Here is a 20,521-nt window from a genome sequence, read left to right on the forward strand (position 1 = left end):
CACCACCCTGTTCCCTGGCCAATATCTCTTTCTCGGGCTTGCTGCAGTGCTCCAGCAAAGGTCAAAGTAAGCTGGAAGAACATCACCTCATTTTCTGCTTGGCCACCCTGCAGCCTTCAAGACTCAATATCGAGTTCAATAACAAAAACAAAGTTGCTGGAAAAGCTCAGCAGGTCTGGCAACATCTGTGAAGGACAAAACAGAGTTCTGAGGAAGGGTCACCGGACCCAAAACGTTAACTCTGTTTTTTTCTTCACAGATGTTACCAGACCTGCTGAGCTTTTCCAGCAACTTCTGTTTTTGTTCCTGATTTACAGCATCTGCAGTTCTTTTAGTTTTTATTGAGTTCAATAACTTTAGGGCTTGAACTCTTCTATGTCCCATGCCCCACTCCCACACACCAGGCCTTGTGATCACCTCGTCAGCTATTACATACAACCCATTGTCAGCCACTAACAGTTTCCGTTAACAGCTATTCACAATCCTAGCCAGATCATTATCCATTCCTGTGTCTGTCTAACTATTCTTCTCTCTCTTTGGGCTCTATCTCCACCTTTTGTTTACTCCTTAGCCCCTCCCCCATCCTATCTTCTGCATAAAAACTGACATTTTCCTAGCTTCCATCAGTTCTGAGGAAGGGTCACTGGACCTGAACCATTAACTCTGATTTCTCTTCACAGATGCTGCCAGGCCTGCTGAGCTTTTCCAGCAATTTCTGTTTTTGTTTCTGTGTATTTGCAAATCAGCATGGTGAGTGACTTGGAGGATAACCAAAAATTGGTGATGTTCCCATGTATCTGCTGCCCTTGTCCTTCTAAATGGAAGTGGTTTTGGAAAGTGCTATCTAAGGCTCTTTGGTGAATTTCTGCAGTACATCTTGTAGATAATACACACTGCTGCTACTAAGTGCCAGTTGGGGATAGACTGGGTTGGGAGTGGTTACTTTCAGCAACTGGTGTACAAGGGCACCCAGGACTTGTTGCACCTCTACCTTTCCCACTCTATCACCATTCAGATAACAAACTACTGTCCCGTTTTGGCCACTAAAGTGGATAGCCTCACATTTATCCACTTCATCTGACATGTAATTGTCCACTAACTGAACTTGTCCAAATGATAATGAAACATCTCCGAATCTTCCCCACAGAACCCCCTCCCGCCCAGCTTTGTGTCATCTGCTAACTTGGAGACAGTACATTTAGTTGCCTCATCTAAATCATTCATATGTATTGTGAATAGCTGGGGTCCTAACACTGATCCCTGCAGTACCCCATCAGTCAGTGGCTGCCACTCAGAAAACGACCCACTTATTCCTACTGTTTGTTTCCTGTCTGCCAATCAGTTCTCTATCCATGTCAGCACATTATCACCAATCCCACGTGCTTTAATTTTACAGGTTAGTCTTATGTTAGACCTTATCAAAAACCTTTTGGAAGTCCAAGTAAACCACATCCACTGGCTCCCTCTTATGAACTCTACTACTGATGACAGGCTAACCAGCCTACAATTTCCTATTTTCTCTCCACCTTTTTTAAATAGTGGGGTGCTATTTGCTGCCCTCCAGTCCATTGGAACTGTTCCAGGTTCTATAGAATCTTGAAAGATGGCCACCAATGCACTCACAGTTTCGAGGGTCACTTCCTTAAACACTCTTGAGATGTAGATTATTAGGCCCTGAGGCTATAAGCCAGTTGGTGCAGCATTTGTTGTTGGAAAATGTCCAGAATCCATTATTAAAGAAGTAGTGGCAGGACATTTAGAAAATCATAATGCAATCAAACAGATTCAACATGAATTTGTGAAAGAGAAATTCCGTTTGAAATATATATTGAGGATGTAATAAGCAAGTGAATAAAGGAATACATGCTTGATTCTAAAAGGTGTTTGATTATGTTATTAGTAATATAAGTGGGTTCAATGGAGGGTAAGACCTCATGCTTGATGTGGGTGGTATATTAGCTTGGACACCAGACTGATTAACAAACAGGGAACAAAGAATTTGGATCACTGGGACACTTTGAACTTGACAAGCTATAATTAATGGTCACAGGGGTCGACTGGGGTGTCAATTATTTATCATTGATGTAAATGATTTGTATGATGGAACTGACTGTATTTAGTCAAATTTGAGTAGGAAAGCAAGTTATGAGGAGGATACAAAGAATCTGAGAAGGGATATGGGTAAATTAAGTGACATAAGCCAAAAATTAGCAGGCGAAGTATATTATGCGAAAATATATTGAGGTCATCCACTTTGGCAGAAAGGATAAAAACAGCATAAGTAATTAAGAAGGTAGGTAGAATATTGGTCTGTATTGCAAGGTGAAATGAATATAAAAATAGAGAAATGGTGTTACATTTGTTCAGTGCATTGGAGAAACCACACCTAGCGCACTATATATAGTTTTAAGACCATAAGACCACAAGACATAAGAGCAGAAGAGAACTATTCAGTCTTCTATGCCATTTAATGATCTGATAATCTTCAACTCCACTTTCCTGATGTTCCCCTAAGAATATTGTATGTTTCAAGGAGGTTGTCTCTTATTCTTCTAAGCTCCATTAAGTACAAGCCCAACTGACTAAATCTATCCCCTTCATAGCCAAGATCAGCCTAGTGAACCTTCTCTGGGCTTTGTCCACTCCCAGTATATCTTTCCTTAGTTAAGGGTCCCACAGCTGTTCACAATATTCCAGGTAAGGTTTCATTTTGCTATGTTTAGTTTAATTGCACCACCCTAATGTTATTCTCCATTCCCTTTAGAATGAAAACTAACACTGCATTTGCTGTCCCCATTTACTGCTGAACCTATATGCCAGCTTTTTGTGATTAATGCACGTGGGTTTCCAAATATATCTGTCCTGTATCCTTCTGCAGTCTTTCCCCATTTAAATCGTGTTCAGTACCTCTATTCTTCCTGAAAGTGTATAATTTCTATTTTATGTTCTATGTCCTGCTTTTACCCACTCACTTAACCTGTCTATATCCCTCTGCAGACTCTTGAGTCATCCTCACCACTTGCCTTGCCACATATTTTCATGTCATATGCAAACTTAACTATAGTACATCCATTTTCCTCTCCAAGTCAGTAATATATATTGTGGCTTCAGCACTGATCCCTCTGGCACACCACTAATTATAGTTTGCAATCCTGAAAATGCCCTATATCCCAATTTTCTGTCTTCTCATGGTTAGATACTCCTCTCTTCATGCTTATATACTACTTCCAACACCATGGACTCTTAAGTAGAATAAAGAAAATTTTCACCTCAAAGCTGGCAAGAAGTGCAGCAGGAACAGGATGGGCTAGGAAAACAGTAAAAGGAAAGAATCAAAACTGGACAGACTCCTAGGCATTGACTAGATCACCAAAACTACAAAGGGAAACATAACCTTGTTAACTTGCAAACACCTCCTTGATAACTTTTTTTAAAAAGAGTATTCTCTTCTGGTATAAGGGCATCACTGACTTGCCGGCATTTATTGCCCATCACTAGTTACCCGTGAGAAGTGAGCTGCCTTCTTGACATACTGCAGTTCATGTGCTATGGGGAGACCCATTATGCCCTCAGGGAGGGAATTCAGGATGTTAACCCATTCAAGAGCTAGAGTCAAATTGACAGCTGTCTCACAGACTAGTCAAACAAAACTTTGACAGTGTCATTACTAACACAACCATAATGTACACATAATGCCTGAAAACATACTACCATCATCCCAGGTCGTGTCCTGTCTCACTGGCAGAGTAGACCCAGCAAAGCTAATGACATAGTGGTATACATTCAGAAGGAAGTTGTTCTGGGAATCTTCTGCATTGACTATGGAATTCTCATGGCATCAAGTCAAACTTGCACAAGGAAACCACTTGTTGATTGCCACATACTAAAGCCCCTGCCTAATTGATGATTCAGTGCTTCTCTATGTTAAACATCATTTGAAAGAAGCACTGAGGGGTATTACGAGCAGAGAACGCATTCTGGATGGGGAGTTAAATATCCGCCATCAGGAGTAGCTCAGCAGCACCACGACAGACCCAAACCGGTTGAGTCCTAAAGGAAATAGCTGCTAGAATCATCCTATAGGGGGTGGTGAAGGAACCAATGAGAGGGAAATACATATTTTGGACATCATCTTTACCAATCTGCCTGCCACAGTATCAGTAAGGAGGACAGTCCTTAAAGAGATGAAGTCCTGTCTTCACATTGAGGATTCACTCAACCATGTCATGTGGCACTATCACTGTGCACAACAGGACAAACTTTGAACAGATCTAGCAACCCAAACAAAAACAGACATTGCTGCAGAACCTCAACAGGTCTGGAAAAAACAGAATTAATGCTTTGAGTTTGGTGACTCTTCATCAGAACAACTCAAGACTGGGCACCCATGAGGCCCTGTAGGCCACCAGCAGCAACAGAATAGTATTTAATTCCAATTTGTAAACTCATATTCCAGAATTTCCCCCCAACAACCATTACCATCAAGCTGGGGATTTATCCTAGTTCAATGTAGAGTGTATGAGGCTATTCAGCAGCACCTGAAAATACCTAAAAGTGAGGCATAAACCTGGTGAAGTTACAGCACAGGTCTTCTTAAGTGCCACATAAGTGCAAGCAGTAAGTGACAGATGTAAGTGATTTCAAAACCAATGGACCAGATCTAAGCTCTGCAGTCCTGCCACATTCAGCTGTGAATGATGGTGCACAATCAAAGAACTCACTAGAGGAGGAGGCTGTACAAAAATGGAGGGTTTGAGTTATAAGGAGAGGCTGGACAGGCTGGGACTTTTTTCCCTGGAGTACAGGAGGTTGAGGTTATAGAGGTTAAACCTTATAGAGGTTAATAAAATTATGAGAGGCATAAGCATGGTGAATAGCAAAAGCCTTTTTCCCTAGGGTAGGGGAGTTCAAAACTAGAGAGCCCGTGTTTAAGGTGAGAGGGAAAACATTTAAAAGGGATCTAAGAGGTAAGATTTTCACACAGAGGGTGGTGCATATATGGAATGAACTGCCAGAGGAAGTGGTAGAGGCCAGCACAGTTACAACACTTAAAAAGATATTTGGACTCATTTTGGGTTCTTCCAGGGTCACTAAGCTCCTGACCTCAATACAGTTTTGGTTCAAATGGGAACAAAAGAGCTGAACTCCAGAGGTAGATGAGAGTGCCAGTCGTTGGCATCAAGACCACATTTGACCAAGTGTGGTATCAATCAGTCCTAGCAAAGCTGAAGCCAATGGGAATCATGGTAAACTCCCACATGGCGGGAGTCATACCTGGCACAAAGCAAAGTGATTGTGATAGTTAGAGGTCAGTGATCCCTGCTTTAGGAAATATCATCTGGTAGTGCCCTAGGTCTAACCATCTTCAACAGCTCTAAGATAAGTTCAAAAATGTGGATGTTCACTTGTGATTGCACAATTTTCAGCACCATTCATGGCTTCTCAGATAGTGAAATCCACATCCAAACGCAGCAGAACTCGGACAATATCCATGCTTGACTTAACAAGTCATAAATAATAAACACACCACACAAGTACCACACAATGATCATCACAAACAAGAGAGAATCTATCCATTGCCCCTTGACTTTCAATGGCATTACCAACGCTGAATCCCCCACTATCAATATCGAGCTGGTTATAATTGACTTTTAACTGAACTGGACTAGTTGTATAAATGCAAAAAAAAGATGCAAGAACAGATCAGAGGCTAGGAATCCAGTAGTGAGTACCTCACCTCCTCACTCCCTGCAGCCTGTCCACCATCGACAAGGAACAAGTCAGGAGTGTGAAAGAGTACCCACTCACTTTTCTAGATGGGTGCAGCTCCAACCACACTCAAGCAGCTTGACATCCTTCCAGCACAAAATGACCCACTTGAGTGGTGCCACATCCATCACCTTTAACATTCACTCCTTCCACCCCGACATTCAGTTGCAGAAATGTGCACCATCTACAAGATAGAGGAGTGGCAATAGCCTAGTGGTATTATTACTAGACTGTTAATCCAGAGACCCAGATAACATTCTGGGGACCCGGGTTCAAACCCCACCATGGCAGATGATGGAATTTGAATTCAATAAAATAGCTGGAATTAACAATCTAATGATGACCATGAATCCATTGTCGATTGTCAGAAAAACCCACCTGGTTCACTAATGTCCTTTAAGGAAGGAAACTGCCATCCTTACCTGGTCTGGCCTACATGTGACTCCAGACCCACAGCAACGTGGTTGACTTTGAACTGTCCTCTGGGTAATTAGGGATGGACAATAAATGCTGCCTAGCCAGCGATGTCCTCATCCCGTTAATGAATAAAAAAAAATGCACTGCAGAAATTCACAAAGGCTTCTTAGACAGCACCTTCCAAACCCAAGACTATAGAAGGATAAAGATAGTAGGAACATGGGAACACCACTACCGGCAAGTTCCCCTCCATTGTCACTCACCATCCTGACTAGGAAACATATCACCGTTCCTTCAGTGTCATTGTGTCAAAATCCTTGAACTCCCTCCCTAACAGCATTGTGGGTCTACCTGCACCAAATGGACTACAGCAGTTCAAGAAGGCAGCTCATTGCACCCTTCTTGAGAGCAACTAGAGATGGTCAACAAATACTTCCCCAGGAAGTTATGTTATAGCCTGTGAATGAATAAAGAAAAAAAAATAATCTTGGGATACTGGGTAGAGGCCGGCACCTTAGAGAAAAAGACGTTGTGGGAGTGATTGGGAGCTCTGGCAGTAAAGTTAGACATCACTGAGAGCAAGGGCAAAAAGAAACGTTACAATAACAGCACAGAGGAGCAGACCAGGAAGGAGAAAAGTGAAAGGATGCACTTAACCTTAATAACGAGCGCTGCTTCCATCACAAGCATTTTCCAAACTGGCGACTCCCAAAACAGCATTGGCAGAAAACTTGCTGCATCTATTTTTGACAAAAACAATTGATAAATTTGAGAAAGTGATAAGAATTTTACGACTTTCAGAAGATCAGTACTGTCACGATTCAAAGACGATACCGATGGAAACATTTATTAAGACTGTAGCAAAAGACTTACTTAAAAATTGTGACGGGATAGATGATGTGTTTTGGACCATGAAACATGGGAAAATGTGCATATTGCCCATGAAGAAGTGGGAAATCTCCATCTTAGCAACAGAACATATAGGTTGAGAGCAGTAGTAGACCGGTCAACCCCTCCTCCTTAAACCCCGATTCAGTAAGATTGTGGCTGATCTGATTACTCACATTTCTACATAACTCTGAACTCTTTTCCTCGAAGGCTGCTGAAACCACAGTCATTGGATATTTTTAAGGCAGGGATAGATAGATTCTCAGGGAACCATGGGGATGAAGGGTTATCAAAGTCTCATGAGAAAATATTTTATCTCTTTCTTAGATAGGTGATTCATTATCTTTAAACAGTGGTTCTAGTTCTAGATTCACTCACATGAGGAAACATCCTTTCCACATCTACCCTGTCAAGACCCCTCAGAATCTTAAACGTTTCAATCAAGTCGCCTCTTACTCTTCAAAACTTAAGCATAGCTAAGCCTAGCCTGTCCAATCTTTCCTCTTAAGACACCCTGTTCATTCCAGATATTAGTCTGGTAAACCTTCCAAAACATCTTCCAACAAATTTATATTCTTCTTAAATAAATTGCCCAATATTGTTTACAGTACTCCAGATGCGGTCTCACCAGTGTCCTAACTAAAGCATAACCTCCCTACTTTTGTATTCAATTCCTCCCACAATAAATGATAACATTTGATTATCTTTCCTAATTATTTGCTGAAACTGCATATTCACCTTTTTTGATTCATGCACCAGACACCCTCTGCATCTGAGAGCTCTGCAATCTCTCAGCATTTAGATTAATTTATTCTGGTTGCCGCATTATAGGAAGGATATGTTTTCACTGGAGAGGATGGAGAAGAGATTCACCAGGCATTGAAAAGTTGTTTCCACAGGTTGGGGCATCTAGAACACAGGGTCTCAGTCTTAAGATAAGGGAACGATCATTTAGGACTGAATTGAGGATGACCCTTTCACTAAAAGGATTGTGAATCTTTGGATTTCTCTACCCCTAGGGCTGGGGATGCTCTGTCATTGCATATATTTATTGTTTGTCTCTCAGGACATTGAGGGATATGGGGAGCAGGTGGGAAAGGGGAGTTGAAACCCAAAATCAGCCATGATCATATAGACTGGAAGAACAGACTAGTGGATTGAATGGTTTACTCCTATTCATATTTCTTATGTTCTTACGTAAAAGATTCTTACTCTGTGATGTTTAAGAATAATTCTCCATATCAGAAATGATAAAAAGTGTATTTGATTATATATAAATGTTTCTTTGTGTTTTTGTAGGCAATCCATGTCCTGTTGTACATCCTCCTGCCAATGGTACAATTGAACCTGTCCAGGAGCAATATTCATTCAAAGATCAGGTCCAGATCAGATGTAACACTGGATTTAAATTTGTCAAGGTATTTTACATAAAAGCTTCCATTACTCTGAAATCAGTTTGGTACCTTTCTGCTCATCAGTTAGTAGTTTTGTTGTCTTATTCTTCCAGTTTTCAAATTTTAAAACAATCTAAATTTTAAAATCAGCCCTGATGAAAGTGTTTAGTGACACTGAGCCTGGCCTGGCTGGATGACAGTAGAGATTGAGTGAACCCGTGGAAGAGTATCAAGGCAGTAGGAGTATACTTAAGAGGGAAATCAGGAGGGCAAAAAGGGACATGAGGTAGCTTTAGCAAATAGGATTAAGGAGAATCCAAAGGGATTCTAAAATTATATTAAGAACAAAAAAGTAACAAGGGATAGAATAGGGCCCCTTAAGTATCAGCAAGGCCACCTTGGTGAGGAACTGCAGGAAATGGGGGGAGATACTAAACAAGTATTTTGCATCAGCGTGGAGAAGGATATGGAAGATAGAGAATGTAGGGAAGTAAATAGCAACATCTTGAAAAATGGCCATATTACAGAGGAGGAGGTGCTGGACATCATAAAACGCATAATGATGGATAAATCCCCAGGACCTGATCAGGTGTACCCTAGAGCTCTATGGGAAGCTAGGGAAGTGATTGCTGGGCCCTTTGCTGAGATATTTGTATCATCAATAGCCACAGGTGAGATGCCAGAACAATGGAGATTGGCTAACATGGTGCCACTCTTTAAGAAAGGTAGTAAGGAAAAGCCAGAGAACTATAGACCAGTGAGCCTGGCATCAGTGGTGGGCAAGTTGTTGGAGGAAATCCTGAGGGACAGAATTTATTTCTATTTGGAAAGCCAAGGACTGATTAGAGATAGTCAATATGGCTTTATGTGAGGAAAGTCATGTCTCACTAACCAGATTGAGTTTTTTGGAGAAGTAATGAAGAGGATTGATGAGGGCAGAGCAGTGGACATGATCTGTATAGACTACAGTAAGGTGTTCAACAAGGTTCCTTATAGTAGACTGGTTAGCATGGTTAGATCACATAGAATACAGAGAAAACTAGCCATTTAGATACAGAACTGGCTCGAAGGTAGAAGACAGAGGGTGGTGGTGAAGGGTTGTTTTTCAGACTGGAGGTCTGTGACCAGTGGTGTGTCATCACGAGGATCGGTGCTGGGTCCACTGTTTTTTGTCATTTATATAAATGATTTGGATGTGAACATTGGAGGAATGGTTAGTAAGTTTGCAGATAACACCAAAATTGGAGCTGTATTGGAGAGCAAAGAAGGTTAGCTCAGAGTACAACGGGATCTTGATTAGATGGGCCAATGGACCGAGGAGTGATAGATGGAGTTTAATTTTGATAAATGTGAGGTTCTCCATTTGAAAAGGCCAATCAGGGCACAACTTATACACTTAATGCCAAGGTCCTGGGGAGTGTTGCTGAACAAAGAAACTTTGGAGTGCAGGTTCGTAGTTCCTTGAAAGCGGAGTCACAGGTAGATAGAACAGCGAAGAAGGCTTTTGGTATGCTTGCCTTTATTGGTCAGTGCATTAAGTATAGGAGTTGGGAGGTGATGTCGCAGCTGTACCTGTACAGGTTAGGCCACTTTTGAAATACTGCGTGCAGTTCTGGTCTCCCTGCTATAGGCAGGATGTTGTGAATCTTGATAGAGTTCAGAAAAGATTTTTTAAATCATCATAGAATCCCTACAGTGTGGAAACAGGCCCTTTGGCCCAAAAAGTCCACACTGACACTCAGAGCATCCCACCTAATCTACACATCCCTGAACACTATGGGCAATTTAGCATAGCCAATCCACCTAGCCTACACATCTTTGGACTTTGGGAGGAAACCGGAGCATCCAGACACAGGGAAAATGTGCAAACTCCACACAGACAGTCACCCGAGGATGGAATTGAACCCAGGTCCCTGGTGCTGTGAGGTAGCAGTGCTAACCACTGAGCCATTATGCCACCAAAGGATGTTGCCAGGGTTGGAATGTTTGAGCTACAGGGAAAGGCTGTATAGGCTGGGGCTATTTTCCCTGAAGTGTCGGAGGCTGAGTGGTGACCCTTTAGAGGTTTATAAAATCATGAGGGGCATGGATAGGGTAAATAGACAAGGTCTTTTACCCAGGTGGGGCAGTCCAAAACTAGAGGGAATAGGTTTAAGGCGAGAGGGGAAAGATTTAAAAGGGACCTAAGGGGCAACTTTTTCACACAGAGGGTGGTGTGTGTATGGAATGAGCAGGCAGAGGAAGTGGTGGAGGCTGATACAATTACAACATTTAAAAGGCATCTGGATGAATAGGAAGAGTTTAGAGGAATATGGGCCAAATGTTGGCAAATGGGACTAGATTTATTTAGGATATCTGGTGGGCACGGACAAGTTGGACCAAAGGGTCTGTTTCCATGCTGTACAGCGCTATGACTCTAAATGGGAGTTGAATGCAGGGCCGATCCTATCTCTTCTCAGCATTTTCCCATTATCAAAGGTACATTACAATCCAGCAGGGTTGGAGGTTTATTTCCCTGTTGTCTCCTTCCATCCCATGGCTTTAAAATTGATAGTTAGGGTCAGTGTTTTGTGTTACATGTTTGGAGCATCCTATCACACATGCACCTCATATGGAAATGAATTGGTGATTGATTTCATGGGAATCTGTGCCACACATTGTAAGGAAGTAACTAACAGACAACTGTGAAATTTTATACCATTGTGTACCCCAGCCTTTCAGAGCTCCAGCTGACACAGCCAACAACACTTAAAATCCAAATCTCTGAAACTAAGTGACAGATTTCTGTTTTGCATCTTCTCTTGCTTCATGTTGCACAACATCAAATTGTAGATATGTACAGCACAGAGACCATCCTTACCTCAAATGTGAATCTTTTTCAAAACGAGGAATCCAATCAGCCCACATCACCCTGTTCAGCATACACATCTGCTATTTATCTTGTTCTCTTTTAAAGTCCATCTTTGAACCTTTATTCTCTGACTTAGGCTATGCATTCCAAATCATCACTACTCACTGTGGGAAATAGCATGTTTTTCTACATATTGTGTATGGTTATTTGACAATTCCTTTAAATCTGTGCCTTTGATTCCTGAACCTTTTACTATTATCTACAGTTTTTATTCAGTCTGTTTCAAATTGCCATGAGTTTGACCAACACAATCAAATAAATAGAAACATAAAAGATAGGAGCAGGAGGAGGCCATTCAGCCCTTCAAGCCTGCCCTGCCATTCTTCACGATCATGGCTGAATGTCCAACTCAATAGCTTAATCCTATTTTCTCCCCATAGCCTTTGATCCCATTTGCCCAAGTGCTATATCTAGTTCTCTCTCGAATACATTCAATGTTTTAGCATCAACTACTTCCTGTGATAATAAATTCCACAGGCTCACCACTCTGGGTGAAGAAATGTCTCCTCATCCCCGTCCTAAATCGTCCTCCCTGAATCCTCATACTGTGACCCCTAATTCTGAACACACCCACCATCGGGAGCATCCTCCCTGCATCTACCTTGTCCAGTCCTATTACAATTTTATAAGTGTCTATGAAAACCCCACCCCCCAATTCGTTTGAACTCTAGCAAAAACAATCCCAACCTCATCAATTTCTCCTCATATGTTAGACCCGCCATCCCCAGGATCAGCCTGGTAAACCTTTGCTGCACTGCCTTGAGAGCAAGAGCATCCTTCCTCAGAAAAGAAGACCAAAACTGCACACAAAACTGTCTCACCAAGGCTCTGTACAACTGCAGCTACACATCCCGGCTCCTGTACTTGAAATCTTTTGCAATGAAGGCCAACATACCATTTGCCGACTTTATCACCTGTTGCATGCTTACCTTCAGCAACTGGTACTCAAATGATACCCAGGTCCCACTATTTTTTTTTTAATTCATTCATTCATGGGCTGAGGGCGTTTTTGGCTAGGCAGCATTTATTGCCCATCCCTAATTGCCCAGAGGGCAGTTAAGAGTCAACCACATTACTGTGGGTCTGGAGTCACATGTAGACCAGACCAGGTAAGGATGGCAATTTCCTTCCCTAAAGGACATTAGTGAACCAGGTGGGTTTTCCCCCAACAATTGACAATGAATTCACGGTCATCATTAGATTCTTCATTCCAGATATTTATTGAATTCAAATTCCACCATCTGCCATGGCGGGGTTCAAACCCGGGTCCCCGGAATGTTATCTGGGTCTCTAGATTAACAGTCCAGCGATAATACCTCTAAGCCATCACCTCCCCACTACACACTCCCCTCTCGCCATTCAAGTAGTAATCTGCCTTCTTGTTTTTGCTTCCAAAGTGACTAACCTCATATTTATCCAAATTATACTGCATCTGCCATTGATTCGCCCACTCATCCAATTTGTCGAGATCATGCTGAAGGACCTCTGCATCCTTGTCATCCTCTGGGTCTTCTTGATCTACAGAGAAGAGCACCAGCTTCACCTGTCTCTCCTGAAATCAGAAGTCCCTCATCCTTGACACTATTTTTAAATCTTTCCTGTACTCTTTAAAAATAATTACTTGCCTTAAGGAAGGCAGTGTGCAAGACAACTGGGAGAGAGCGCCATCTGACAACAGCCAGAGTCTTGGTGTTGGAACACTGTGACACTGAGCTCCTGAGAATTTTAAAAATGTTCTCCTTCTCCCTCTGTTGTTTACACAGACTTGCCACAGTCAGTTCTGACAGCATCATGACTGAGATTCTGAAGTGTATTGACACAGGAACTCAATGAAATCCAAAGACAGACAATGAGTTGCAAGGTTGAATTGTTAAAAAGAACCAGGGGTTCTCCTGACATCAGTGGCAACAGCAATAAAACCAAGGCCTAAGCGAAAACAGAAATAGTGTAGTAATACCGACCTCGGAAAACAAATTTACAGACACAAACAGCTCTAGAATTGGCCAAGAAGCTAATTAACAACATTTCGTCCCTCGGCTGCCAAATGAACAAAATGGTGTAATTTTAAAAGGTTGATAGGCACAAAAAGGAGCTTTACTCTGTATTGAACCGCATGTTGGTCCTGTCCTGAAAGTTTTTGATGGGGACAATGTAGAAGTAGCTTGACTTCAATCTAACCCTGTGCTGTACCTGTCCTGTTTCATGGGGAGAGAACTCACTGCCTGTGAGGGTAGTGTAGGCAGAAATACTCCTAACATTTAAGAAGTATTTGATGTGTACTTGTGATGCCAAAGCATAAAGGCTATAGGCCAAGTGCTGGGAAAAGAGATTAGAATTACTCGGATAACATGGTGTCGAGCTGGATGAACACAGCAGGCCAAGCAGCATCAGAGGAGCAGGAAAGCTGACATTTCGGATCTGGACCCTTCTTCAGAAAATGGTGCAGACCCGAAACGTCAGCTTTCCTGCTCCTCTGATACTGCTTGGCCTGCTGTGTTCATCCAGCTCTACACCTTGTTATCTCAGATTCTCCATCTTCGGCAGTTCCTACTATCTCTGTTTAGAATAGCTAGGTGCTTGTTTTTGACTAAGCAGACTTGATGGTCCGAAGAGTATTTTTCAGTGGTGTAGACCTGTATGACCAAGACTCTATGTTTGATGGAGACAGATGAATCACAAAAAGGAACTTCACTCTGTATCTAAACCCATACTTTATCTGTTCTGGGAGTGTTTGATGAGGACAGTGTAGAGGAGCTTTACTCTGTATCTAACCCCGTTCTATACCTGTCCTGGGAGCATTTGGTGGGGACAGGGTAGAGGGATCTTTACACTGCATGTAAGTTGTGTAAAGTATGGGGCCCGCAGGCATCAGAGAGTTGAAAGTTAAAGGAATGGCCAACTGTACATGGGTAATGATAACTAGAGGTTGAGAGAAATGAATTCTGCATTTCTTTTAATTATAGATGAGATATGAACTATCATGAGAAATGATCTTGATTCTGGAGGTCAAAATGTAAAATAAGTGTGGATGGAGGTAAGAAATAGCAAGACAAAGAAGTCATTGGAGGGAGTGGCTATAGGTCCCCTATCAGTAATTATATTATATATCAGAGCATACAATAAGAAATAATGAGAGTTTGTGAAAATGGTATTGTTTTGGTACTAAACTGCCAGAGTCTGACCTTCATCTAGATTGGAAAAGTCAAAATGTCAAATGAAGACTTGAGGATGGGTTTGTAGAGCACGTTCTAGACAGTGTCTTAAAATAATACATTGTGGAACCAGCCATGGAAGATGCTACTGTAGATCTGATAATGTAAAATGAAATATGATTAACTGATGATCTCATAGAAAGGATTCAACTGGGGAAGAGCCATCATAACATGAGGAATTTCACATTCAGTTTGTGAATGAGAAACTTGGATCTGAAACCAATGTCTTAAACATAAATAAAATTATGAAGGAAGAATTTGTTAAAGTAGACTGGGAAAATTGATTAAAAAGATAAAAGAGCAGATCAACAGAGGCAGATCTTTCAGGAGACATTTCATAATTCTCAACTAAGGTATATTCTGTTGAGAAAATATCTACAAAATGAATGAACCATCCATGACCAACAAAGATGGTTAACAAGAGGTGTTAAACTAAAACAAAAGACATACATTACTGTGCAGAATACAGGTTTGCCTGAGGGTTGGGAACATTTCAGAAACCAGAAAAAAGAAACATAACAATTAAACATATAAAGATATAAAATAGGGGCAGAAGGAGGAAATTTGGCCCTTTCAGTCTGCTCTGGCATTCAATATAACTATGATGATTAATCCAAACTAATGCCTTGTTTCTGCTTTCTCCTCAAACCCCTTAATCCCTTTAATCCTAAACACTATATCTAATTCTTACTTAAAAAGATTCAATATTTCGACTTCAAGCACCTTCTCCCTTTCCTAGAGAGTAAGGCTGGGTAATTAACAATAGGAAACACAGTGATGGCAAAGATATGGAACAAAAATGAGCAATGTGCTGGAATCTCAACTATTTACAATTTCCATAAATGAGTTAGGTGAAGGGATGGAAGGAATGGTTGCCAAATTTGCTGATGACACAAAGAAAGTAAGTTGTGAAACGAACCTATTAATATCTTTTCTAACCTGTTTTGACTGAGTAAGCAAAGATGTGGCACATGAGTTGTAATGTGGGAAAATGTGATAGTGTCCATTTTGGCAGGAAGAATCAAAAAGAAGCACATTATCTAAATGGTGAGAGGTTGTAAAGCTCGAAGATGCATAGGGATATGGGTGTTGTGTATGATTCATAAAAGGTCAGTATGTACGTAAAGCAAATAATTAGGAAAGCTAATAAAATGTAATTATTTATTGCAAAGAGAACTGAATGCAAAATTAGGGAAGCTATGCTTCAGTTAAACAGAGCACTGGTGGAACCACATCTAGAATACTGAGCACAATATTGATCAACTTATTTAAGGAAGGATGTAAAAGCATTATAGGGAGTTTAGAGAAGGTTGACTAGACTAATAGGGTGCAGGTCTGGATGAACACAGCAGGCCAAGTAGCATCATAGGAGCAGAGAGGCTGACGTTTCGGGCCTAGACCCTTCATCAGAAAAGGAGGAGGGGAAGGGGGTTCTGAAATAAATAGGGAGAGAGTGGGAGGCGGATAGAAGATGGATAGAGGAGAGGATAGGTGGAGAGGAAACAAACAGGTCGAAGAGGCGGGGATGGAGCCAGTAAAGGTGAGTGTAGGTGGGGAGTTAGGAAGGGGATAGGTCAGTCCAGGGAGGATGGACAGGTCAAGGGGGCGGGATGAGGTTGGTCGGTAGGAGATGGAGGTGCGGCTTGAGGTGGGAGGAGGGGATAGGTGGGAGGAAGAACAGGTTAGGGAGGCGGGGACGAGCTGGACTGGTTTTGGGATGCGGTAGGGGGAGGGGAGATTTTGAAACTTGTGAAATCTTCCTCCGTTACATTGATGACTGTATCGGCGCTGCCTCGTGCTCCCATGAGGAGCTCGAACAGTTCATCCACTTCACTAACACCTTCCACCCCAACCTTAAGTTTACCTGGACCATCTCTAACACCTCTCTCCCCTTCCTGGACCTCTCTGTCTCCATATCCAACCACCTAGAAACCGATATTCATTTCAAGCCCACCGACTCCCACAGCTACCTAGAATACTCCTCCTCCCACCCACCTTCCTGCAAAAATGCCATCCCCTATTCCCAATTCCTTCGCCTCTGCCGCATCTGCTCCCAGGATGAGGCATTCCACTCCCGTACATCTCAGCTGTCCTCGTTTTTCAAGGACCGTAACTTCCCCCCCTCGGTGGTCGAGAACGCCCTCAACCGTGTCTCCCACATCTCCCGCACCTCATCCCTCACACCCCATCCACGCAATAAGAACCAAAAAAGAATCCCCCTCGTCCTCACGTACCACCCCACCAACCTCCGGATCCAACGCATCATCCTCCGACACTTCCGCCATCTGCAATCCGACCCCACCACCAAAGACATCTTTCCCTCCCCACCCTTATCTGCTTTCCGGAGGGACCACTCTCGCCGTGACTCCCTTGTCCGCTCCACACTCCCCTCCAGCTCCACCACACCCGGCACTTTTCCCTGCAACCGCAGGAAGTGCTACACCTGCCCCCATACCTCCTCCCTCACCCCCATCCCAGGCCCCAAGAAGACTTTCCACATCAAGCAGATGTTCACCTGCACATCTGCCAATGTGGTATACTGCATCCGCTGTACCCAGTGTGGCTTCTTCTACATCGGGGAAACCAAGCGGAGTCTCGGGGACCGCTTTGCAGAACACCTACGATCGGTTCGCAATAAACAACTGCACCTCCCAGTCACGAACCTTTCAACTCCCCCTCCCATTCCTCAGACGACATGTCCATCCTGGACCTCCTGCAGTGCCACAACGATGCCACCCGAAGGTTGCAGGAACAGCAACTCATATTCCGCTTGGGAACCCTGCAGCCCAATGGTATCAATGTGGATTTCACAAGTTTCAAAATCTCCCCTCCCCCTACCGCATCCCAAAACCAGTCCAGTTCGTCCCTGCTTCCCTAACCTGTTCTTCCTCCCACCTATCCCCTCCTCCCACCTCAAGCCGCACCTCCATCTCCTACCGACTAACCTCATCCCGCCCCCTTGACCTGTCCGTCCTCCCTGGACTGACCTATCCCCTCCCTAACTCCCCACCTACACTCACCTTTACTGGCCCCATCCCCGCCTCTTCGACCTGTTTGTTTCCTCTCCACCTACCCTCTCCTCTATCCATCTTCTATCTGCCTCCCACTCTCTCCCTATTTATTTCAGAACCCCCTGCCCCTCCTCCTTTTCTGATGAAGGGTCTAGGCCTGAAACGTCAGCCTCTCTGCTCCTATGATGCTGCTTGGCCTGCTGTGTTCATCCAGCCCTGCACCTTGTTGTCTCGGATTCTCCAGCATCTGCAGTTCCTGCTATCTCTGACTAGACTAATACTTGCAATGGGTGGGTTGTCGAATGAGAATTGGATGAAAAGGCAAGGCTTTTATCTGCTGGAGTTCAGAAGAGGAAAAGGTGACTTGATTGAAATATGAAAGGTTCTGATAGTCTTGACAAGGTAGACATGGAGAGAATGTTCCTTCTTATGGGAGAACCTAGAACTGGAGTCACTGTTTAGAAATCAGGTGTAACCCGTTTAAAATAGAAATTAAGTGAAAGTTGTTCTATCAGCAAATAGTGACTCTTTGGAACTTTTTTCCTGAAAAGTTGGTAGATGCAGAGTCGTTAAGTATTTCTTAAGCTAGAGGTAGATAGGTTTTTTATAAGCAAGGGGTGAAAGGTTATCAGGTCTGGAGAAATGTGGGTTTGAGGATTCAATCAGGTCAGCCATAATTTTACCGAATGGTAGAGCAGGCTCAAGGGGCTGAATGGCCTACTCATGTTCCTGATTTATATGTTTGTAACTGAAGACTGCTTCTGCTCCTACATGTGGATGTAACAGATTCTAGGATATCACTTTGGAGAACAGCAGGCAAATTCTCTCCAGTATCTTGGCCAATATTTATCCATCAATTCATGACCAGAAGAACAGATAAACTGGTCACTATGTCATTGCTCTGAGTGAAATTTTGTTGAGTGCAAATTGGCTACCATGTTACTTATGTTTTAACAGTAAATACACTGAACAAGTACATCATTGGTCATAAATGCATTTCGGTTTCTGGTGGTTGTGAAAAGCAACATATAAATGCAAATCTATCTCTGTTTTCACAGATAGATGCTGCCTGCCTATTGTCCAGAATATTGCATTAAGCAATTTAATATTGATAGGTTGCTCCTGATGACATTGTTTAATATCATGTTGGGTGGTTTTCAGGGTGGTGATGAAGTGGAAGCATATCAGATTGAGTGTCAGAAATCTGGAATGTGGAGTAGCAGTATTCCTACATGCAAAGGTAAGATATGTTCACACAGAATTACCATGACATCTTAAAACAGAGACCTTTAGATATGAAGCAGCATCAGTAACCCTTTCATGTACCACCAGGACATTGGTGCACAAGTTCCTCCACAAAGGCTTATCCATCTTCAGCTGCTTCATCAATGACCTTACCTCCATCATAAGGTCAGAAGTGAGGATGTTCACTCATGTTTGCACAAGGTTCAGTACCATTCACAAATCCAGACCCGGACAATATTCAGGTTTGTACTGATAAATGAAAAGTGAGATACAAGCCATGCAATGACCATCTCCAACAAGAGAAAAATGTAAAATAGGAATCCTACAGCGAGTAACTCACATCTTGATTTCCCGAACTCCATCTACAAGGCATAAGTCAGGAGTGTGATGGAGTACTCTCCAGTTGCCTGCTCCAACAACACTAAACACCATCCAGGACAAAGCAGCCCACTCACCCACAAACATTCACTCCCTCCACCACTGATGCTGAGTAGCAGCAGTGTGTAGCACCTACAAGATGCACTGCAAAAATTCAGCAAGGGTCTTTAGACAACACCTTCCAAACCTATCTAGAAAGACCAGCACAGCAAATACATGGAACACCACTCTTTGCAAGTTACCCACACAGTGACTGACTGATTTGTGGCTTCTTCTGTCTCTCTGTTATTTCTGCAGTTCAATTGTAGGTCAACAACAATTTTTTTCTTCTTTTCTCCTTTTTTAACTCACTGAATCACCCCATCTCTTCACATCTAGGGTAATGAAACAATATGAAAACAAATCTCCAGACCTCTCACTACCCAGGCTAAAGAAACAACTCTAACAATGAGCTAAAACCATGCCTCCACTTTTTAGTACAAAAAGAGCAAATTAAGTGAAAAGTTGTACATTGCCCCAAACGTGCCTTGCAGGAACAAAATATGAAAAGATATCTTTCAGTTTTTATTTTCAGTTTCTATTCCAATCTCTTAAGAGCTATTTCTACTTCACTTGGTTTTACTTTAATAGCAACGTACTTCCATCAAGTGACCAAGGACTTACCATAAAATCATATTCTACTCAAGTCCATTTTGGATGTGACATTCTTGTTCTTCCATTTGTGTGTTAAGTAAAGCATCTGCTGCATTATATTCTGTTCCAGCTAGATAGATAATTTTCAGGTTGTATAGTTATAGCATTAGACGCTAATGAAATAGTCTCAAATTTTTCCTATTAAGTGTTGTGACAAAGTTTAGAGGATTATGGTCTGTATAAGTAATGCAGTGGTCACTGCATCTTTCTAGCTGTCAAAGGCATGCTGACACTGCTTTGTCCACTCAAAGTTCTTGCCTTTCTTTAATAAACCTGTTAAAGGAGCCAGAACTATGCTGAAATTCAGAGTAAACTTGCAATAAAATCCACTTGTGAATATATACCATAAAATCTCCTATTTTGTCTCAGGAACTGGAAATTCCAAAATTTTTTTCTCCTCTAGGTGCTACATGGCTTTCACAGTGTTGTCCAAATAAGTTACCACTGCTTTGGCAAATTTACTGTGAGTCATGTTTATGACTAATTTGGCCGTTTGTAGCCAATCAAACATTTTATTCAAGTGCTGTTGGTCATCCTTCCAGGTTTGGCTAAACACAAATTATCAATAAGTACAACACAATTCCAATATCCTTCAGTGTTCTT

The 20,521-nt window shown here is 42.3% G+C and overlaps 1 protein-coding gene across 1 annotated transcript in view; it reads left to right on the forward strand.

Annotated features, from left to right (window-relative positions):
* Nucleotides 1-20,521, forward strand: part of masp1 (MBL associated serine protease 1) — a 97,121-nt gene that overhangs the window by 55,697 nt on the left and 20,903 nt on the right. Inside the window, exons 7-8 of the mRNA XM_048604548.1 lie at nucleotides 8,374-8,492; nucleotides 18,764-18,842. Coding sequence (XP_048460505.1) covers nucleotides 8,374-8,492; nucleotides 18,764-18,842 — 198 coding nt within the window. The remainder of the gene's footprint in view (nucleotides 1-8,373; nucleotides 8,493-18,763; nucleotides 18,843-20,521) is intronic.

Source organism: Rhincodon typus, chromosome 13, assembly GCF_021869965.1.
Source record: "Rhincodon typus isolate 14 chromosome 13, sRhiTyp1.1, whole genome shotgun sequence".
NCBI classification, from domain to species: domain Eukaryota; kingdom Metazoa; phylum Chordata; class Chondrichthyes; order Orectolobiformes; family Rhincodontidae; genus Rhincodon; species Rhincodon typus.